General features: G+C 35.7%; 1 protein-coding gene across 4 annotated transcripts in view; it reads right to left on the bottom strand.

Moving 5' to 3' along the window:
• LOC106137675 (autophagy-related protein 16-1) overlaps nt 1-25,037 on the bottom strand; it is a 164,862-nt gene that overhangs the window by 8,722 nt on the left and 131,103 nt on the right. For all 4 annotated transcript variants that reach the window (XM_013338545.2, XM_013338546.2, XM_013338547.2 and 1 more), the window contains 5 exons: nt 21,578-21,698; nt 19,358-19,537; nt 15,370-15,454; nt 14,176-14,322; nt 4,550-4,679 (listed from right to left, as the gene is read on the bottom strand). In XM_013338545.2, coding sequence (XP_013193999.1) covers nt 4,586-4,679; nt 14,176-14,322; nt 15,370-15,454; nt 19,358-19,537; nt 21,578-21,698 — 627 coding nt within the window. In that variant the 3' untranslated portion in view covers nt 4,550-4,585. The remainder of the gene's footprint in view (nt 1-4,549; nt 4,680-14,175; nt 14,323-15,369; nt 15,455-19,357; nt 19,538-21,577; nt 21,699-25,037) is intronic.

Raw genomic sequence — 25,037 nt, 5'->3', positions numbered from 1 at the left:
GGACCTTGTAAATGTTTTCACGAGATAATTAAAATTTAAGCTCTAGGCTAGACTGATACTCGTATTTCACGACTCTTCTAGTAACGCGTACTGAAGTAGTGTTGTTTTTGAGGCGTTCGTAAATATAGTAAAAACAGTAAGTACATTTTTTTCCCATCTGAAATAAATTTTGTGGGTTTAAAATAGGTTTAAAATTTATTTTAGAGGAAATTAATTAAGTAAGCAAATTTTATAGGGATTGCTTTGTGGTAGATAGATTTTATTCATTCGTTGTCTATTTTACGAAAACCAGATACATATAGTATTGGTTTGTCATTTTGTAAACTAAAATTTATATTAAATTTCAATCAACAGAGTATGTTTTAATAATATTATAGTGTGATCGAGCAACGATAAAAGTCATAGAGGTAACATCAACAAGATAAATAACATTTGCTTGAATATTACAGTAATTTAATTCCATAACAAACATTTTATACAATACCAAAGGGAGATTTTAATCCATGTCAATATAAATTTGTTTTGAAATGAAATAAAATATATTTCTCCATTGGCCGAACTTGATAACTTAATAAATGAATGTCCATGTTGTAGATTTTTACAATTCACTAAACAGTTCATTGAAATATACAGTTAGTATTAAGAAAAAAAAAATAATAAAAAAATATATTTTGAAATCGGCTTAATAAAAACAAATTTTATGAAACTATTTTCTTAAAACACATTGCACCTTTATTCAGATCGGGCCGGCAGAATCACGTCCGAAGACAATATGGACCAGCCGCGAGCACCATACATACATTTACAAAAACTTAATGAAAGTCGAAAGTGTCGCTTTCACTAGTCTGCTCCGGAGTATTGTGCTATGTACAATACTTGAATTTCTACATTGAACATTTGTGTTTTTTCAACAATAGGGGTGGCAGAGATGTGAACGACCGTCTGGCTAGACTTTTCAAAGAATCTCTCTTTATGCCTAATTACCTGCTTTGCTTATCAATAGATATTGTAATAGTACGTGGATAGTATTTCCATTATGGCACATTTCAATAAAGAGCGTATATGCATATGCAAGACGTTTTAGGTTTTACTTTTGGAAGGTGCTATTTACCAGAACGATCAAAAGTATTTACATAAACCAATAATGATGTAAATGTAAAATTAAAATATATATAATATGTGAGGGACAAATCAAAATAGGTCTCTTATCATAACAATGATCTAAAGATTAAAATATTTTTTGAAGAATATATAAAATCTCTTTTCCAGAGGGAAAGAGACTACGTCTCTCAACTTGGCATGATCCATGCATACTCTTCTCGGTCGATCCACATACATTCATAACCATCTCCATGCAAGACCTGACCTTTGTTAATGTTCCATATATTGTTTAATAATAAATTTGGTATAAGTTTAATAGTTTTGAATTATAAGTGTAAGCAGCTACTTTTTGATTTACCTTTAATTTAAAGTGTGCTTATCCAGGTCACAGACCATTTGTCTAAAGTTTTGCGACTTCACAATAAGCGTTCATAATAGCTATAACAGTTAAAACAAATGCTTCACAACTCATCAACATCATCTCCACCACAAGAAATAATACAATTGGTTTTCATAATAACTAAACTAGTAAACTGTTTTATAAAAGCCATGTAACTTACGAGTGTCACGAACTTCACCAACATTAGCAGGTTATCAGAATGACATATTTTAATGCACTTTATATTTGTAATGCAAAACATTTATTCCTTTTAGTCTAGTGAGTGTACAACTAATGCGAATGTTTGTGTGATGAATTTATGAATTTGGAACACAGGATATAGTTGTCCTGAAATTCCCACCCCAACGTCAAGTCTAAACGTCTCTTTCTTGGACAGGTAGGCAGAGATTAAGCTTATTTATGCCAGGTACACAATTTTCTTTTTGTAACTGTTTGCTAATCTATGTCTCTTAATGGTAAGCATGCTGTGTGGACATTTTTTTTGGCCTTTAGGCCAGCCAATACTTATTATTATGTTGCTCATAATGCTCAGTTGAAATATTTTTGTAAGAGCATGGTAATAAGAAAAAAATATGTAAAAAAAACATACATACATACATACATAAAATCACGCCTCTTTCCCGGAGGGGTAGGCAGAGACTACCTCTTTCCACTTGCCACGATCTCTGCATACTTCTTTCGCTTCGTCCACATTCATAACTCTCTTCATACAAGCTCGGCGGTTTCGGGTACTTTTGACCTGACCCTTTACCAGGACGTCCTTAATTTAATGTAAAAAAAAATCTTACAAAAAGTTGTAAAACAGAGAGCGGACGAGTCTGAAGTATTTTTATTTTAGTTGTATAATAATGAATACCTTATAGGAATTGTGAACTACACGAGCAAATGTTAACTATCACATTGAATCCACAGGAGCCCGATAAATATTCATAAACATGTTTATAAAGGTGATTTTTAAGACTTATCAATAGTCGCAAAGGCAGTATCACACCATTTTATGTTTTGCTTAAAAGCTTTAATACATACAATTCTTTTGGATTAAATTTCATAATCGTAAGTGAACGAATTATATAATATTCTATTACAAGTACCTTAGCATTTACGTATACATTTTTGTTATCTATGTTTTATTTTAGCAAATCTTCATGACATACATACGTAGTTTGTACTGAAAAGGATATACTTTTCATCCCCGTAACAGTACTGTTCTGATGCGAATTTTAATAAACGAATATGAATTTACATAAGCGAAGCCACTATAAAAGCTACTTTCGATGACATAGACATAGGCGGCCTTAAAATATTTAGAAAATTCGAAACATTACGGCGTGTATTTTAAGACCTTATTAATGTGAATCTTATCACTAATCAATTTGCAGATTCATAAGTAGGAATTTACTCTATATGACCAGTCTACATACTTAATACCAAACCATCGCAGGTCCTCAACAAAAATTATCAACATAGCATGTTATTTAGAAAATCCAAAGACCCGTTTTAAACTGTAAAAGCGCTTTCTTCACAAATTAGTCCCTACTAGTCACCAAGACACATATTTAGACAGAGTGCGTATAGTTTACAGTCTATTGTTAAATTTCCATAAAAATAGCCAAATAATTACTCAGCCGACCTGCGCATTTAACTGAGCCACAAAACATCCACATAATGTTTTCCAAATCACTTAACCCTTTTCTTCCTCACAATTAGAGATACAAGTTTGTTGGCAACAACTATAATTATCCAAATTACAAGCTAGTGAATTGAAACCATTATGATTTATGTATTGTACAAGCTATTTTTCAAATAACGGATGGTTAGTACATTTTGGTAAGTATTTTATGCAAGATAATAGATGGGTTACATGGGATCAATATTCAAAATAGAGTATCAAAAAGAAAACACTAAAATTAGATTCTAAATATTGTCTGATTAATGTTTTCATCAATAAGATAAATTAGCAATAAGAATTTAAGACAGTGTGTAAATTTATAAATTAACTACTTTTGAAAAATGTGTGCCACTTCCATTTAATTAACACTAACACTTTGAGTAAACTCGACCAATTTAGACCGATCCTACATAATAAGACTACGAAGTGCTATAAACTTTGTTGGCCAGACTGCTATGTCATTATGGACTGAGGACAAACCTCCGGAAAGTAACCGTGAATGGGCCAGAAACTGCCAAGAGAGCGGTTGTGAATGCTTCAATAAACCTATGACCTCTTGTTGAGAGCGGACGTGAGACTTCTATGGTGGAATTTTATGAATAGGAGTTTCTCTTTTTACATGCAAATGTGAAATACTATAATTTATACTTGGTGTCCATAAGGCAAAAGTCAAAAAACTCTTAGATTCAATATATCCGAAATTCGGGAGAGAAAAAACAAACACAAAATCGCCCCTTTCTGGAAGGCAAATAAATGCCACGGCCACTTGTTACACATGCTTCTTTAACTTCTTCCTCATCTGTCACTCTTTTGATGTAAGCTTATCGTCGTAACAATGTTTGACCTGGCTTTTATAATAATATTAAAATTCCATCAATCTAGTCAGCAAATGATGGGTGCCCTCAAAACTGTAACTGTAACAAATCTCCGTAGATAAACACTCGGGCGTTCAGCATGGCAGGCAGATAAGATGAAACGGCCGCGATATCTATGAGCTATTGGGACTCGGAGACGTGTTAAAATCAACTTGTGACTAAACAATGTTGATGCCATGGGCGGACTTATGCTTAATGCATATTGCTGTGCTTAATTCTTTTTCTTGGTATATTTTTTATCAGAAAAAAGAGTAAAAATTATAATAACTCTCAAAACCGCTCCTAATCTATGTCACAAGATTAGGATGTGCGAAATCTTTAAGCCGCCTGAAGTTCGCCCCAGATGTCATGAGGTAGGAGTAGTAGGCATATCGGACCCACCCGTCCTTCTTCTGTGTACATGGAAAACTTCCATCGTACATGGTGAACATCCCCGATAACTACTTCTCCGTAGAAGCAAAGCCCCTTGAACCCCATGGAGAGTTGCGTCTAACATCTACTGACCTTGTCAGGAGAGGGCGGGCGTGGTTCCCAGGGCTGTCACAAGTCACCCCAAATGGCGGCACGCTTGCCGCGGTCCACGGACGCTAGGAGACCGGACTGGGGGTGCCATGACACTGCTGTCACCGCTGACCTGTAAACAATAAGATATGATTATTTTTTGCCAAACAGGTTAGGTTTTCGTCTTAAGACTAGACTAAATGGTTAAATCGCAGTACATTAACCAGTTCTAAGAGCCTACAGATCGATAACTTCTTCTTCTTTTGCCTAACGTTAGGCCGGTCAATCCTCACCTTTTTAGAGAGGAGCCCAAGGTTTTCTTTTTAACTTTTTTGATCCTGGATTGGGAGAGTCGGGTTTTCACACGAAGTTATTTCTATATTGGATCATGGTTACATATGCAGTTTCCCGTATGTGTAAGTTTCCACACAGTGTTTTCCCTCAATGTAGCATTCAAACTAATACACAGAACTTAGAAAAGAGCCATCAGCCATGCCAAGGTGATCGAGGTTAGGTAGCCGATTATTTCTATAAATTCTTTTCACGCGTTATCTACTAAACCAAACCTTCTTAAAATTAACAGAAGGACACAAAAATGTTCCTATGGAATAATACATAATAGAATTTGAATATTAGTAAAAACCTGTTTTCCTTTCTCACCTACAAATTCGCGCGAGTAAGTGACACTAAATTCACACGGGCAAAGATGCGGGTAAAGCTGGTGCTTAATAATCTCAATAAAAGTAAAATCGCAAATTAAAAAAATATATGTGTGTGACCTTTACATGTAATACATACATACATACATAAACTCACGCCTCTTTCCCGGAGGGGTAGGCAGAGACTACCTCTTTCCACATGCCATTTACATGTAATCTTTGCATATAATAGGTAGACTATCCAGAAAACATCTAAACCAGGATCGCAGCAGGTTGATAATATCAGAAACCAAATAAATATTCACAACGTCCGATAAGTATTGATAGCCGGGCCTGGATCCAGTTTAGCCGTGCGCTTACCGAACATGATCGGAAATGTCGCAGGCATGAGCTATGGTATCGCTAAGTCGACGGCACTGAATAATGCTAAGCTTGACGATCTATCACAAGGGCACACCTTACAAAGCGGCCATTTACCGCAAATGGCGCCATTATTTTGACCATTTTAGAATAAACAGCATTTATTTAAACATACATATACTCTATCATTTTTAAAGTGGACATCCCGCTTTCTGACTGCAATCGGGTATCACAAGAATTTCTTAATATACAAAACGATGCAATATTTAGAAATACCCATAGAATGTGGTATAAATAACTGTTCGTTTCGCTTTAATGACTATTGTGACTATCACTTGTCCTCTACATACAAAGTTAAAACCATATAATCAAAATTCCAGACTGTAACAAGAAATTCATTTAATATCAACGTTAAATTTAACTAGGAAACAAGATCGTTTTGAACTTAGACCGAAGACCGTTATTAATACTCGAAAACTAGGAACGGTATCCTGTGTTGTATGCCGTACATTATGAACATTACGCTGGTATTTAAAATCGGTGTCACAAGATACCCATCGTATTTATTAAGGCACCATGTTTAAAATAAGAACGACCAAAATGAATCTTGGGAACGGATGTTCACACAACAAACGAACGAAGGACAGCGATCACAACCGATTTATTTAAATTAGGTACGTATCGGTTTTATGTTATCGAATATGGCGGGATTGTGCTTGTGATGGCACACATCATTTCAAGAATGGAAGCTGTTTGTATGTGGCTTTGATCGTCGGGGCCGCTCGAAGGCCCTACATCGTATCTATGCGGAGCAAGGGTCCTCATAAACAAGAATTAGCGTCGGGTTTGTTCAGCTCGTTTACACATACCGCTCCCGGATCGTATAACGAGCCTCTCGGGAACAGCCTATATGGACACTAGGAAGCACAGTAAACAATGAGCAAATCTTACGGCGAGATATTGAAATCGTTTTCTTAGTTCTTATTGCTCAAGTCGAGGAATCGTTAGCGTTCTAGACAATTTTGAATTTATTCGCAGCTTCTGATTACTTAATGATTATTCTCATTAAGATGTCCGTCATTAATTAGGTGGTCAGTCTAGCTGGCATTCAAGCGAGTTGAATTAAGACATGGCATGTTTTTACGCCCCATCCCCAAAGGGCATCAATTATAACTGTTGTGAATAATGGTCATCACGATAAAAAGTGTGACAAAAAAGGCGTGAACCGGATTTTAAGCGGTTAAATCGATTTATTCTGTTGATACGAAATTACAATTAGCGCCCCGTGTGAGTGGTCGTTTTATGGAGATACGAACACGCGTCCGAGAGTAGCCGATAGAGGCATAAATATCATTCCGCTCGCTCCTTGATTCATAACCGCATTATACGCCTACTGTGTGCGGAGACAGGTTCCCCAATAAAGCAATTTCAAGAAACTATCCTGGCCGGTCGTTTGCCTCCACAAAAAGGATGCTTAGCGATGTCCGCGATTAAACAAGACACGTCGTGGGCACACAGACGGCGCGCGGACGACCGAACCACCCCCGGCTTTATATATTCTAATGTGTAATGGAAACTTTGAGTTTCTGCAAATGGTAATCTTGAATTAAATACTGAGTATCATCAATATTTATGGTTTAAATAACCAGTTGGTAATCGAAAACTTTTTTCTTCTGACTGAAGATATAGCGTGTTTGTGCCTTTTTCATTTTCTTTAACTGAATAAAAATAATCCTAATCAGTTTTATTTGCAGTAAATGTGACATAAATATGTGCTCGGAATCTTCAGAATACAAGGGTTATTGTAGTAAGTACATGATGATTCCATTTTTTTAGAAATGTTATAGTTTTAACGATTTCCTTTTAATTGCTTTTTTATTTTCAATACCTATGAAAATAATCAATATATTTTCATAAGATGACTGATATATCCTGCCTTTCACCTTTGATATTATTAATGGCCTCCTCGCCTTATTGTGCTATATAACTGAACACCTTAATTAAGCACCTCTATATGAGAAATACCAATCAATAAAGCTCCTACATATTCACTTTCGTTGTAAGTGGCGCGGATACAAAAAAGTTAATGGAAATGTTATTCAGAAAGTGGACAAGGTATACTCATGTAAGAGTAGAAAATCATACATTACCGGGTACATTCTCCCATGGCAACACGCATTCCTTAAGTCACATCATGAGTGATCGTGACTTAAACATGTGTGAATGAATTATAATTGACCGTTGAAATGATTAGTCGTGAGTGCACGCAAGTTTGTATTTAGGCGCGAAAGCATCTAGTAACTAAATAAGAAATAATTTAACGGACTTAATGAATTTAAACGTCGGTTAGCGAGAGAAAAATGATTAACGATTACATCTACAGTCGAGTTGCAGAGGAACAGCGTTTAGGGCACGCCACGTTTGAATAAACGGCTTTCTCATAGTCTATGAAGATAAATGTTTGCGATACGAATGAGAGATAGGCCCCATCGTAAATCTCATAGTATTTCGACGACAACAATAGGCTAAGAGCATACTGAGCGACATTATAATTAAATAATTGTGTACGAGTTGAATAATTCCCTGCTTTGAATGCCTGCGAGGTTTATAATGTACTTATTGGACAGACTTAAGAGATTATTGTCTCGTGTGTGCATTTTCCCCATTAACCATCCAGGATGTAGTAACGATGGCTAGAGTCCCATTATATACGCTAGCATAGCGAAACTTGATGAAACTTCAATTGAAATGCACTATTATCGTGTCTGGTACCCATTATACTAATTACTAGCTGCGTACTTAGGGCTTAGTCTTCGCGGTACAGAAGATTAATCCCATAGACAAATAACTCGAATGTTTTAATTTAACTTGCTCTATGATTATGTTAATAAATACGTTACACGCAGACACTAATATTAATGCGGAAAACAAAGATAATACGTTGACCTTTTTAGATAATGCAAAACATGTTCTTAAATTTTGCCACTACCAAAAACTGTACATGTTCTATTGGTAGCAAAGAGTGATGAAAACAAATGATGTCGACAGCCAATACACATAACAAGACAGCAAACATCGAGTGTCTCTACGACTAACACGCGGGCAACAGCTAGTCTATAAAATAGAAGATGAAATAAAGAAAAATAAAAAAGCTTTTAGAATAAAAATCCAGGTTAAATTAAATGTCACACTTTATTCTTACTTTTGATTTTTTGTGTCCAAATGCTTTCAATGAGTAGGGGAATATAAAAAGCTTAGGAAAAACCTTCTACTTCCTTCAGTGAAGAGCGAAGTCTCGCATCCACAAGATAACATGAAATGACATGACGCTCAGACCTTATTAATTACACCGTTACAAGAAACCAGTTCGATCCATTGAAAATCTGTAATTAACACGCGTTTGACACGCCTTGTATGTGGAACGTTTGGGAATGGAAAGCCGTTCATGGGAAAATACTGTCGCTTTTCAAAATGTGTGAGTATCAGTCGTTCTTTGCCGTTTTTTATAGAAGATACACGCTTAACTTATAATTTATATACATGCCTTGTAATTATAAGCATCTATCTGGCATATATTTATCGTATATAAAAAGATGTTACTCATTGAATAATTACTACTACTCCTAATAAACGCGTGAGTTGACGCTGTGACAGACATTACTGTAAGGTAAAGAGTTTTCTCACTAAAACGCTATTGCATGTAGGTAATGCATTAATTCGATTAGTTTAAAAAAAAAATTAATGTGCAGAAACCATAAAGCAAGTTTTAACTTTGCTGATAGTTCGTAGTGAATCATACTCGTTAAAACTAGAGGTATTCTTTTGTTTTTCCAATGAAAGATTCGATTAATTTAAAAAAAAATCTGCAAAAGTGTAGTTATATTCAATTATTTGCGCGAATCACAAGACGTCACGTCTATCCAAGTTCATGAATGTCGTCAGCTTTTTACACAACGGTACAGCGTATGGCGCGGCGTCGCACTTGTTCCTGTTAATTTCTCTAGCGACCGCACGCTGGGCTCGGCTTGCAATTGTCCATGATTTCATTCAATGCTATCGTCACGTAGTACCCTGTTTATAAATTGAGATGTTAACAGAAAGAGGTCAAGCTGAAACATAGTAGCCAGACACATTAATAGATACAGAACTACGCGTCACAAACTGTTCAATGAATATTAAAAAACGAAAATTTTAATAACAATTAATTTAAAGAAACTCTCATCCAGATACTTTGGGAGTTATTCTTGTATGAACTAGTACTAATTACTATCCATGGAAATGGGTTCCCTCCATTAAGTTGTTGCGCTATTAAAGGAACGTAAAGGCAGTTTGTTATCGCCTTTGAGTCAAATGTTAATAAATACTCTTTGCTTTATGGATGTCGGGCATTCGTCTTGTGATCTTGAATGTAACGAAAAAAGTCGTCCACTGAGAGAACGCACTTGTATAACCCGGTTTTAGGCGTTATTTATTTGCTAAATTTTTGGTACTTAAATATGGGCATTTAGATGGCCATCACATCTATGATAAATGAACTTTTCGAAGATATATCTAGCTAGAATCAGTACAGAGAAAGTATCCTAAGAGCTGTTTTATATTTTAATTACTTTTATCTCATTTTGACCATTTATAAATGATATTTAATTGAAGTTACTAGCATTTTAAGGTTTAGTTGTTAGTTAGCTGTTGGCATGTTGGTTTTGATACGAAATTGAAAATTGAGGTAGATTTTATATAAGATAACTAAGTCATTTTTTCATTGTTCATAAAATGGCATCACGAATAATTTTAACAAGGAATATATAAAGTGGACTAGATTAGATTATAAAACTTGCTTTATACGAGTATGTATAGCAAGTGTGCTTCTGTGTTCTAGTTATTGTATGTTTATGCTACCCTCGACGACGCGACATTCGTGGCCGTGGTCTATTGTAGGTACATTCCCGGAAACGTCACAAGAACGTATAACTACGATAAACTCGAAACAACTACAAGATTAAACTCTCGCTAATTGGAGCAAGAAATACTTTCAACCGAGATAAATCTCAGTCGCTGTGGACTAAAGATTTCAAAACGATACGACCACTAAGATAGAAAACAAAAAAACATATTAGCCGACACTTCGCCTTACATTAACACTTTTAGCCAGCCAAAGACGGTAAAACATGCAATGATAATTTAGATAAAGACGAGGCAATAATTTACTCGTGTTTTTGCGAGAATTTATTTCGCAGATCAAACTCAAGATCAGGGTTATGTTTTGATAATTTGATGTTTAACAAGTTCCCTGCATTGAATAGACATTCTTTCGCGCACTGTATTTATATATTGTGTAACGTTTATGATCGTGGTTAAGCAAGTCTATGAAATGGGAAACAATTGCGGGACAAAAGTAATCTTTACTGCTCATCTGACTATACTCCGATGTTGTTATGTTGGAATTGATTTTAACCGAGAAAGATAAAGAGTTTTATGTTACAACGGTATATTTGAAGGCAAATGCGAGGTAACCGTAGTAATGTTAGTTTTAGTCAATATTGAATTAAAACAGACAGAGCGGCTATAAAGTGACCGCGCTGTTTGGGTAACATCGGGGACGGAGTTACACAGCGAAAATATTTGTGCTGAAATACATGGCAACATTTTCATGGTAAAAATATTTTCTCTATGGTAGATACTAGGCTGTTGTTCCGGGTGTGATGTGAAATAGGTACGATTGCATCGTTGTGAAAATGAGAACCCGCCGTGTTCTGTTCCGTTTATAATAGCGGCCAAACGGTCCGAGTGACCAAACAGAGAAACAAATGCATAAACCGCAATGCAGGTTTTGTGAATAACACCATACAAGTTGCAACTGAAAGCGCATTGCCGATCCTTTACAAGTGCATGGAACGGTATCGTATTGAAGCTTATATTGGAAGAAATATGGAATTTTATTATGAAACACTTGGAAAATGTAGATTAAACCCGATTAAAGGTGAATAAAATGCTGGATTCAGTATGGGAAAGAGAAATCTGCAATAGTCAGCCCGAGCCAATGTTGACCTCACGATTTCAATTGTCCATGCGAAATGTTACGGGGATACTAAACGATGTCACGAGCAAGCCAATTCCAGTTTAATATTCAAGGTCAGATATTCCTTAACTGACACTTATTAGGGGGCGCAAGGGTCAGATTAAAGGCGATCTACAATCCAAGTCACGCCATTGTAAGCATGCTTGATGTTTAGCCGATGCGTATAAGGTAAAATGCAATATATGGGATTTGCTAACCATTTATTATAACTCCTTTGGAGTTTTTAAAATTTAGCTAGGTTGTCTTTGGTTTGACTGTGTTCTGTTTTTTTAAACCGAAGAGAGATTTTAAATCTGCATTTGATTTAAATACATTTATTGAGATTGTACGATTCGAGACATGCCATTGAGATACGTCGAAAAATAAAAAGTTAAAATACACATACATACATATGGTCACGTCTATATCCCTTGTGAGGTAGACAGAGCCAACAATCTTAAAAAGACTGATAGGCCACGTTCAGCTATTTGGCTTAATGATAAAAAAATATAACTGTACGAAATTTTATACTCGAAAAATATGACGAAATTATGCGAAAGCGCGATTAAGTAACCGTAACCGTATTGAATCAAAAGTACAAAAAAATACCCTAGTAATATGCGTTAAAAAATTGGGAAAATTAAATATGTGAATAGGAACCGGCTCCGCTCCGTGCCATGTCAGCGGCAGTGCATAACGTCTCGCGTGCAACGAGGACGTTAAAACATTAAGAAGGAGCTATTAATTTCTCCTTTAAACACATTGACTATTTTTACCGTAAATAGCCAACCTATAGATCACAAAGCTGCGGACGCGCAATGAAACCTGATACTAAGATTAGTCTCGGCGACGACGTGAGTAATCTGTTTTATAATTGTGAATATCTTGCTATCACCCGCAACCTACAGATATTACATAGCAATTATTGCGAGATAACCAAAACGAAATGAATGCACATTATGCATAATGCGAGATCGGTTATCGCTGTGGCAAGAACAAATAGTTAAGATTTTTATCAAGCTTTGTTTACTACACTTTAAGATACCCTTAGAAGAACACAGGTCAATAAAATGATTTTGGTGTGAATTACTGAAACAATTTAAGACGTGCAATTTTCGTGTCAGATTTCTTTAAAATAAACACATAAACGAAGCATTCATAACGCAGGAATCAATTACTTGATATACTGTCTCATATGTATAATTTTAATTTATTCAATCCTTCTGTTAGAACATCTGGTATTTATTTATATAATAAAACGTAAAATAAATGAGATTGTTTTTTTTTTCGGAAACTGTTTCCTAGGTCTTTTGCATTTTATATTAACTTGTAAGGACAGTTACAAAGTAACTGTATTATTTAACTATGGGAATATTTGATTTGTATAGGTATTTAAGAGAGAAGTGCGTCTCAGACAAAGTGCAGATTAAGCACTAAACAGGTTAGTTTACTATTAAACGGCTAATTGACTACCCAGAATGCTAAAGACCCAACCATCTGTTTCCTTATTGAAATTACTGTTAATTTTACTTATAGAAGTCTAAGATCTCTGAATATTAGCTTTTGTTTAAATGAATGTTCCATTTGAGACGTGTCTACTGAGAAATCTTGCGCCAGGCCCTTGCTTGATATCAATCGCAACACAAACTATGGATACTAACAGATACTAGTACACTGCTATTTATCTTTACAATGCTTCTATCGGTCAAATATTACGTTTTGGTATCATTAAGTTACATCAAAAACACTAAGTAGTCCCAATCAAAAAGTCTAAGTAGCAAATGTCAAACAAAGCGAAAAGCCCAATGCATAATCTGCCTAACTACCTAATTGCCCATCTAACAAACCGTCTTATTATACAGGGTTAGGGATTTAACAAAACGCCTATTTAGGATATCGCGCATGGAGACACAGGTTCCAAAACTACCTCAGCCTTGTACCAATAACTCTTTTCAAAATTACACATCCTTTTATTTTTTACTGGTTGTGTAACCATAATGGGTTAGCTTCTTCTCCGGAGCTCAGACGAGACTGATGGATATCCAGGATTATCAGGTACTGATAAGAACAAAAACTTATAATTCCACAATTGGGTAGAAGTTGTAGAAGAACGAACACATTAATAAGATAACACCATCTGCTTAGAAAAAAGAAAAGCCTAATTAAAAGGTGAAGTACAATTCCGTACATCAAATATTGTGTAATCCCAACCTACGCTGAGGTATTCCTTATTTTATGTATTGGACACGTCTACAAGTTCTCATTTGGAGCGCAAAGTGACTTGACTACTTTTATTTAGGATCATTTACTGAAAATTAAGCACAATCTATTCTATCTGTCTTGGGCAAAAGGCGGTAGTAATGCGGAAAGATTGGCTTTTAGGTTCAGCTTATGACATTAAATGAACATGCAGTAAATATGCCTCTGACCAATTGGTATCACGTTTTGGTTACTCTGAATTATTTATCAACGTGATGCCGATAAAATATTTAACTGCCACTGTGAACTTCTATAAATGAAAGAACATTTCGTCAAAAGTAAAGGTAAGTACTTACGTATGTTCCTTGAGGGTAGTTTCTAGTTTTCCTGTGTGAGTATTCCATACAAAAACACCGCCGTCAGCCGACCCGACTGCGATTAGTCGTCCACCCGGCCCGAATGATGCTCGCGACCAGTCGCACCCGACTTTGAATGAATCGTGGCTGAAAAATATGAATAATTATATTTAAATGTATATATCTGATATTTAAAAATAAATTAAAAGAAACCACTTTTTCTTAGGAGTTAAATAAAATTTTAAGTGCTTGGAATTTTAAATGAGAACTTATAATCCAAAGATAAAAATCTAAATATGAAATAGTTGTATTATAATCCAAAGATGTATAAATGATATTTTTTATTTTGCTGTGCTGGAAAGCATGCGTGTAGCCTTCGTTTAGGCGAGATTGATCTTATTCACAATTCTTTCAACTAGCAATAATGCCAATTTGCATAAACTTTCTTCCTTAACCTGTAGTAAAAAGGACCTTAGCACTACAATTTTTGAGAAGTACGTTAGCCAATCAACCTCAGCGATTGAAGCGCTTATGCATGTTGGGCAAACACGAGAGTCCTCATTTGGATGGGTAAGCTATTTAAATCATTAATATTTCCTTATAATGTACTAAAAACTAGACGGCAGTCAAGAATGTAATCCCATTACCTATACCCATATGAGACCATTTAACATCAATAAAGGTGCATTTCCGCATCTTTGCGAGTCCACAGGATACTTTCATGATGCGGCTTGTATCATGTGGTGTTAACTTATCTAATTTCTAATTATCATTAGCCCGAGTCTTGATCAGCGATAAAGCCTCCGGTGCTAAGTACTTATGCTGGATGATAAATGTTAAAGTAGATAGCAACTGACGTTTAGCAGGAAATTTAAAGAGTAATCATTACTATTTCCAATGGCGACTGCGCTTCGTTGATATTGAGTATAAGTGCAGTCATAGATATATAGTATGTCATGTTAAAATGTCTTTATAGATAAGTTACGTTTTCATTAAAAACATATTTTGTTTTAAAAACTTTGATCTCTGGGTTGCTTGATTAACTCGTCGGGATTTTTTAATACACTAGTATTTTCTACCAAGTCACCTTATTACATAAACATATACATCTTTCTGAGATGGAAGATTTTATAAAAAAAGAAATCGACGTAGGTTTTATTTTTATAAAAATATTAGCAGACGTGACGAACTAACCTGAAAGAGCGCACAATTGTGTTCATCCTTAAGTCTATAAGTTGTATTGTGTCGTCTCGTACGCACGCCAGCAAGTAGTTGCTGTCTGGAAAAAAAATAAAACAAAATAATAATTAATAAAAGTAAGAAAAACATTATTTAACAATTTTTACTGTTTGAAGCCATTGGCACAAAAGAAGAGTCCGTTAAAATCTACAATGCTGTTATAATCTGTGTGTGTGTAGTGTAGACTTTTAACATCACATTGAATTTTTTTTCATTATTTATTGTGGGTCATTTCGGAAATCACTTAATTATTGTTTCCTAACATTAGTTAATGCCGAATAAATTACTTGCCGCTTTCAAAGCGTAAGTGCAAAAGATGCGGTAACAAACTGCATATTCATAACATTCAGCATATTCTTCAACAACGTCAAATTCACAGCAATAAAAATAAATCACTGAACATATTGCTCATATTGACAATATCAGGAAACCAAATTAAGAGCTAGAAACTGGGTAAATTCTTCCCCCGATGAGAGAAGAAAAACAGACGAAAACTATTTGACATTGCATAGCAATAGCGCAACTATCACTTTAATACCTTATTTTTGCTCAACGAGTGTAATACGACAGCTTCACAAGACAAATGTCCAAGGCATTCATATTTATAGCAGCGCATGGCAATTCATGCATGCATGGCTCTAATAATATCGTCTAAACTGAGTATTAGTGTCATGAAACCCACGCTGTCATACAAACGTGCCCATAATCTCTTATTATGACTAAGATCCAACAGACACCATATAAAGTGATTTAGGCAGAGATCCAAGAAAAGATATTTGGGTGGCCCACTTTCAAATTTACGTGTTTATTATCACGCGTTATGTGAAAATTATGCGAAAATAAACTGTTACAAATTTCCGTGTTTGATAAATAAGGAATTTCCTTTTAGATCGAATCCGTTAAAACTATAAAATTTATCGATTAAGCGGAGAACATTATTTTTGTTATAAAAATAACTAATTCATGATATTAAGCGTTTATTTTCGTAGACGTAAAAATCATACTAAACAGTTAAATTTATTAGATAATAATAATGACGCCATTAGTCGAGTCGCGCGACGGTTATGTAAAACGCAAATACTTGAAGTTTCCGTAAAAGGCTCGAGTTATTAGCGGGATGCAGTTAGTCTGCGACTTGTATTTGTACATGGACGATGATTTATGCTTTGCCGATCCAAAACCGAAGCACAGCACGGGCGATGCCTTTGAAATGTTGAATATTTAGTTTGAAATAATTCCTGTAACACCTTGCAGCGTATCGGGAACGAGCCCTGGCATTTACACGGTATGAACTACACGGGCTTACCGTACTGGCATCTCGTGAAGGTAGCAGGGCAGAAATTGCCAAGAAATAAGATACAGTTGTGTTATAATAATTAATGAAGAATTGGAAAATATTGCCCTTATACAGTGGTAATGAACCTTTATATTTAGCCTTTGTATTATTTTGATGAAAGGGATCCGTATATCACCCTGAATGGTAATTTATCGTTCCACAGTAAAGTTGACCGTTCACAACAATAATCTTTGAACTGGAAATTTTCGATCAAGGTCCGATGCTCACAAAACAACATAATTTCGTCATTTGATGAACAACTTTTAAATTTTATCCAGATGACTGCGATATACATAGAACAGCAGACACAATGAGTTGGTAGTAAGAATGTTCATCAGAATAACCTGAAGATTTATTTTAAGTTCGATCTATATTGCCTAACATTAAAAAATAATGAATTGGCAATTCATCTTCAACTGCTAGTAGTTCATGAAGTAAATACTCGTATAAAAGTTAAAGGGCCAAACAAATAACTTATGATAGCTTTACAAACGGGATGTCGGAGCAGTGTAAAGTTGCAACAGTGTAGCGTATCCATTACGACGCACCAGTTGACATTATATTTCAAATGGAATTCCATATAGCGCCAGCCGTGAAAGTGACCTGTCGTATGAGAATCTATTTTCCAGAGACACGGCACCCTCGATCCTAACCAGTATCAAATGTGCTTGCAGAGCTTTATGATAAACAAAGTTGCACTTTACGTCCTCTATTTAGGGCTTAATGTTTTATTTATTATGCAGTTAACACGCAAACGTTTGAAATTCGAGAATAGGTACAGCCCCAGCTTTCCTGATCAGCAGGCGACCGATAGCAATGTATCTGGAACGGCCGTGACCGCTAACTGTGGCTCGTCTCCCATTGATTTGTCCGTCGCCGGCGACGAAATCGACGTGATTTAATCAGTTTCTGACGGAGTGACGTCCCGACACACCGGTTGATTGAAGGTATCAATCTCAACATTTCGTGAGCTATACAAGACCGTTACCGACAAAAAAGGGTTAGATCGAAACGCGCGCGTAACGGAAATGGGTATCGGCCCAATCACGTTGTTGCACTTACTGACACGAATACCAATACTAATGTGATATGCATTCGATTACATGTTTGTGAAAGATTTTTATATTATCGAAATATGCAAATTTTAACACAATCATTTTAAAGTTTTCAATAACTGCTTAAGGCTCTTAGGAGGTCAATTAATATATATTGTCGGTGTAAAAATACAAAATTGAAATTATTTAAGGAAGACAGTTTCTTCAAGGGCTATTAACAAGTTTATTAAGTGTTTAGCTCGATAGATAATAAATATAGTGATTTGGATATAGGATGTTTGTTACAGAATTTTCGTAGGAAAAATTGAGTACATCGTTGTTACTGTTTATTGACTCTTTATTATTAGAATTAACATCTTTTGTTTCAGTTACTCAAGTAAATTTGTATGACAGTTTGGAACTCTGAGTGATACAAACATTCATTTACAGGAATCAGACTATATATAGTTTTTATTTTGTAACTAGCTTTTACCCGCAGCTTTGCCAGTGAGAATTTTGCACCAACAACAAAAGAATACAGAATAACGGTATATACCTGTAAATGTAATGTATATACATATACGCAAAATTACGAGAAAACTAAACTGTCCTAACCCTACTTATATTGTATCATGGCAAAAACTGCTCTCACTTATGTTTCTATTTCCTTAGTCGCCTATTTAACTATGGGAAAGAAATGGAGTGGTCTAAAGTGCCGGAAAATACACAAAACAAATATATTCCACTTTACAAGGTGAATAATCACGAAACTGGTTTGTTACTTCAGTGATCAAATTTTCGTCTACAGCTCGTGCACACGAGAATAAAAAAAGACCTTTCGCTCTCAAAATATGGGTGCTTGAATTTTTATCACTTGTCTTACAATTTTCATCTGACATTAACGGCAATTAGAAGTTAAACGCATTTCACAGTGATTAACATCAGGAATGCCATCAACGGATGCACACAGCAATGTTGCTGAACTTGCTTGGAGTAACTAATTCGTCGTGTAAGAAAAACGGGAAACATAAGATACTATCAGCATCAGCTGAACCTGCCAAGAGTTCCTTGACAGTCATTTCTGTTATTACACGAGAAATAAAAAGATTAACTTCGGCTCGACTGACATAGGCGCCCATCTGTACAATGTAACTTGCAAAAAAATATCTACCTATGTTATTTAGTAATTGCGTATGCTTGGAGTCAAAATAACAACGTACATTCATTCATACATGCAGAATTATCCTATTTTTCCCGAGCTAGGCAAGTACAGAGACTACATCTTTGCATTTGCCACGATCACTGCATACTTCTTTCGCTTCATCCACATAATAACTCTCTCCGTGGAATCTCGGCTTTTGGTATCTGACTTTTGGTATTGAGTATTTCATCAAGGTACGTTCCTCTAGTCTTTCCCCTTAAAACATTCCCAATCACACTCTTCTTATTTTTAAATTATCAATGTAAATTGTATGAAATAAAAACATAATTATAATGAACATAAGTCGTAAGAATACAAAGACAATAGGAATGTAATACGAGTAGCGGCAGAAGGAGCAGATGAAAAACTTACCTCTACTGAGGTCTAGGGAGGTAACTTTTCCCTGTAGCATGATGTCATTCGACGACATCTCCGTCCGGATGTCCCAGAATCGTATTCTTTTGTCGAAGTGGCCCGAAATGATGGTGGAACCGGCGCCGTCTGACGTCACAAGGTCGTTGCATGATGACCCAGCGAACTTTGTCTCTATACCTGTTGATAGAAATTTGAATTAGAATGGATAAGAAACAATTTATATTTAAGACTCTCAAAAACATTTTGGGACTGATTCTAGGATAATCGGAAAATTTTTCGAACGTGTACTTTTCCTACATACATATAATCACGCCTATATCCCTTGCAGGGTAGACAGAACCAACAGTGTTAAAAAGACTAAACAACCATACCTACTTTTCCTATTGCGCGAGAAAAGGGCCTCCGTTATTAATATTTTTTTAAGTTAATCAAAAAACGATCAAAACCTATCCGTGTGACCATGATGACAGGCTGTCAAACCTTCTGTCCAAAGTTCAAAATTGTAATGTAGACAAGATTGTTATATAGATAAGGCCAAACTTCTTCAAATTTCTTTGAAGGCCACCGGAATATATAACGGCAAAATACGAGTAGCTATAACCTACATGATGTAGTCATTACGCTACAAAAATTTGGCGAGGATTTGTATCATACGAGTAGAACTTTTTGGCATATAATTTAGGGAATAATATTTATTTTTTTAAACAAAATTCATCTCCTAATAAATCTCAGCCACAATCATAACTGGGACTATAAATTACAATTGTCAGGGTCTCAATAATTAAAACGCCTCACTGTCGACGATAACAGTTAAGGATATAAAAAGTTATAATATCCATTTATGTTTTTGTGATGTCCAAGGCAATTTAAATGATCCTAGAGGTTGTTAGCCCTTGACGAAAGAGATATAGAATTCTTCAATTAACTTAATGAATTAAAGACGCATTGGAAATGAGGTAATAAAACTCGATCCACAAAACTTGGTCCCACATTGGCGATGCTCAAATTTGGAATTAACATAAATAAGTAATTAGTTCTGACAAGGTATTTTTAGATTTTCAAATTATATGCTCATTTATATCATCTAATGTTCTGCTGCTTCCGTTTTACGCCGTTTTATTAGCTAATGACAATTTTTGTACCTACACGCATACGAATACAATTTACGTTTATTATTCTTAATAAGGATCTATGAAATAAATAAAACTAAATAATTTTGAGATAACACTTATGAGGAAAGTTCAAGATTATTTTATTAGACTTTCAACTTTTCATCTCGATTTCATCATTAAACTACACAGCTGAACGTGGCCTGCCAGTTATTGAGAGGTTGTTGGCTGTGTCTACCCGTTAAGGGACAAAAACGTGAATATAATTATGTATGTTTTGCATACTTTACCAGTAAAGTCAACATTTACAATTGAAGTGAAATTGACCAAATCAGAATTGATTCACAACATTTTTCCATCTCAGACCACCCTACGACCACAACGCGCCGTAAATATGTTCCTTCTCATAGTGGTGATCAGTAAATCGGCATCGAGTCGCAATAAATTTGTCACATTTTCTTGTTTATTCATTAACCCACCCGGCCCTGAAGGAGGTATAATAATTTACATCCTTATTAAGACTATTATTTCCGTAGAAAATCATTCACTTCTAATGACCTACAGTATAATTATGCAGTGTGATTTGATGGAAGTCCGAGCAAACGCCAATAGTTATAACTTTATGGGTACAAATTTCCTCTCATCTATTTCTCTGCTCTTGTTACCAGGGTTCTGGTTCGTGTGTAACGAGTATGACGGTAATTCAATTGCTCGCAATGATTGATAACTACTTCCCTTTCTAGTAAAACAATAATCTGCTTAGTTTCAACCGGATTTGCTAAAAAGACTGACAATGATTTCAGAGATCTTCTGCCCCCGTAGCATGGTACACGCGACGCCGTTTTTATGTATGTTTTTATTTTCATGATGACTACTGAACACTCATCATTGGCATGTAAAATAATGATTTTATTTTAATCATTTTTTCAAAACAGCGAGCAAATTTTATATTTTTTTGTCACGAAATATTTGAATTAAACCTACACGAGTGCGTTCTCACAGGTCGCGTTATTTATCATCGTATTGCACGAACGGTCAGTGCCCATGTCGGTATCATGAGGAGAAATGCCATAAAATTTGAAAGAAATACCATAAAATGTGTACTTACAACTTTTACTTTTTAAGTCGAATATCTTTAGCGTTCTATCGTGACTGCCTGTGATCACTTTGGCCGGCTCCCCGAGGAATTTCGCCGCCATCACTTTCCCGCTGTGTCCCGTTAATGTGTGCTAGAAATAATAAATAAACATGTATGTAATAGGAATCCTAAGACCACACACTACACTTAATAGGAATCGTGATATACTAGAAATTGAATATTTATCAAACGTAACGTTTAATTTTAAGTATTAAAACAATGCTTTAGGGCTAAGAATGAATTATTATAATTACTGCCTTTGGTAGGTATCTATTAAGAAATATATCTTTGTTTAAACAAAATATTAGGTAAATTCATCTTTAAATAAGAGTGCGTAAAATTAAACTAAGGATAAAAGGATCGGGCATGAAAAAAAAATTTTGGTTGGTATGTTGATGAGTACAAAAATGTTAATATGTGTAAGTTTTTTCAAAGGTTTTAAAATGTGACTAAACAATATTAAGACCATTTGACATTAGGCCGAATTAACGTTGACAAGTATTAAGGGAACAATAAACCAAATGATCGTTTAATAAACCGCGAGAAAGGCCACACTACCGGTCAGCTACCGGTCGACATCGGCGGCCCATTTGCACTTGGCTCCCGGCGCGCCACGAAACGCGATTATTGTCTTCGCTTTATGGCCTCGTGATTCTGCCAACAGCTTCACTCAGCCCGCCAAACGATGGCTCACGAAGCCATCACCCAGCGCCGTCTATTTGCATTTAAAGTGCCTATTAATTAGACGTCAAACTGTGTGAACCAATCTCGGTGGTTATTAAACAGTTAAATATAAATTCACCAAATGTTAAGTCTGATTTCCAGAAGTATGCTATTTAGAAGTATGTGTTATTGTATTCAATACTGTTATTTTGCAGAGTATATATTACTTATAATTAACGTGCATTCCCGCTGGAGTCCTGCCGTCGCTGCGCAGATTTATAACGCGAGTTTATGCCCAACATGACAGGTTTGTACTTAAACAATCCCAGTGCGTTGAAGTGTCTCCATAACTTCGTGGTAATGACGTCTGACCTGCTCTCGCTGCTCTTAATTACTAACAAAACGCGCCGGGTCGTTATCGGGTAGTACCGTCGGCAAACTTCATGCCTTTTATGTACAGTAAACAGTAACATAAATAAACATTGAGGACCCGTGGTGCAAACCAACCACACAACACCAACCACTTGGGAGGCATATCGAGAATATGGACAATTCCTACCATATGAAGCATTTAATGTAGTACATAAAATGTCAAAGAAAATATACTGACAAGGATATAATCGTACAAGATGCAGTTTCGGTACCGGCCATCACATTCAAAATTAGCCCATAGACGTGTCGTCGTCTAGCTAAATTTACCGTTCTACTATAGTTTGCGAATTAGCTTGTCATGTCAGGCTATTAAGCGTTATTATAGTAATTACTGATGAGGATACTGACTCAACACTCCAAAACGTGGTGGCAAACCACGTGCCACAAATTTCAGTTCATTACAAAGTTAAATACGGTACTTAAATTGCGTGTAAGTAAAATTTGTCTGCGGTAATAAATGACATCACATGATCGTAACATTAGCTAAGCGACGGGTTATTCGACAACAGAAACGGTGTTATGGTAAGGAATTCTGTTATAAGTGGTTAAAACTCCATTCTTTTATTTTCCACAGATTTTTGTTGTTTCTTTACCGTATCTCAGTTCAACAAAAACAAACAACAAAAAGGATTAAAACAAAGAACACTACAATGAGTTTATTAAGTCCATTTAAAGTAAGTTCCCACGACATAAACAACAACGTCCCTTATCCGAATCATATGAGCAAACGGTGAGCGCGTTTGGCGAAAAGGAATTAATTAAATTTAATTCAAGAGGCGCCATTAGTTGAACAGTTTTCTCAGTGCGCCCAACGGGACCTTATCATCGCTGTTAAAGTATAACGGCTAATTAGAGTCCCCAAAGACATTTAGTAAGTTCGTTCGTCACGAGTGCGGGCCGAGCATAAGCTGCAGGCATATTGCCTAGTCTATTGTCGCAGAAATAGACACATTCAGAACGTGGCCTTCCTGAAGAGATACTTAAGTAACAATGTCAACTCGCCACTTGAAGTTCCTTTGGAAGAACAGAGTGTCTTTTCGTGCGGTCTTCTAGGATAGAACGGTAGGCGGTTTACAGCCGCAGTATCAATAGTTCTTATTATTTTTCGGTCACCGCCATTTATTTTTTGCTATTAGCCGTATGGCCAAATAATAAAGTACCTTTAATATTTTCTTTATTTGTTAGCTCAACACGACGATCACATATATCCTCCTGTCACGAAAATTGCCTTCTGTGTGCACTTACTGTAATGCTGCTGGTTTCTGTGTATTGGCACGATAGTGGGGGCACGCTAATTGAGGGGGTTACGCGATATCATCCGGACAAGGCACAACTACTAACGAGCTAATATTGGCAGCGTTTCTCTTCCGCGGATTAGATTCCAATTGTACAGATAAAACGACAAAGATAACCTCCTACAAGTCACCAACATGGCAATTATTGTAAAATATTTATTTATTTTCAGAGGAGTTTTTGAAGGGATATAGGAAATGAATAGAGGGGGAAGAAACATTTGTGACTCACGGTTCAAAATTTGCTTACACTCAATTCAACTTACTAGTATTTCACTTATACCATGGAAGAGATTGTTATACAATTGACGTCAAAAAATCTCTTTATTAGCGAATTTTTCATACAACATTTGGAATGTGCGAAAAAAACAAACACGGAACAATATCGATACACAAATCGAGCTATCGGGCATTCGTTACATTTATCTCGTACCCTACGATTTGAATATTATCTAAGGAACCGTTAGAATATATGAATATCGCTTGTGCAGTGAAAATAACTCATTCCTTATAAACCGTCGATTTGAATTGCGTGCTCTCATTAATGATTCCAGGTGTAGCCGGCCGTTTCATAGAACACAGCTTATTACTTAGCCAGCTAAGTTAAATTTACGCTAAATGTGGACTTTTGACTAGTGCACGTACTCACTTTATCGTTTTCCCATTTAATACAGTCCAATCGCAACTCGTATTAGTCTGAGGAATCAAACAGCACTTACTTTTATATGTTATTGAATATTTTTAAAAACTGTATACATATATTATAAGGTCCAGTGGCACTGCGTTTAGACTTATTTGAATTTTAATTTCTGGACTTCATATTAGGCTGTTTATCTGAAGCTATATTTAACACGCTAAGTAATTATAATCCCGTCTTCATCTGATTGACTTTTTTACAGCTCAACTGCGCCGAAAAGTCTACTGCAAACAGAGGCTCGATCGAAAGCGGCCTATTTTACAGTCTTAGTATTCCAAAGCCAGATGCCCAACCATATTTGTTGGTTGAGTATTATCTGTTTAAGGAAGTTCTATTACCCTGGATA

This window comes from Amyelois transitella, chromosome 10, assembly GCF_032362555.1.
Source record: "Amyelois transitella isolate CPQ chromosome 10, ilAmyTran1.1, whole genome shotgun sequence".
NCBI classification, from domain to species: Eukaryota; Metazoa; Arthropoda; class Insecta; order Lepidoptera; family Pyralidae; genus Amyelois; species Amyelois transitella.
This window is presented reverse-complemented; position numbering and strand designations above follow the sequence as displayed.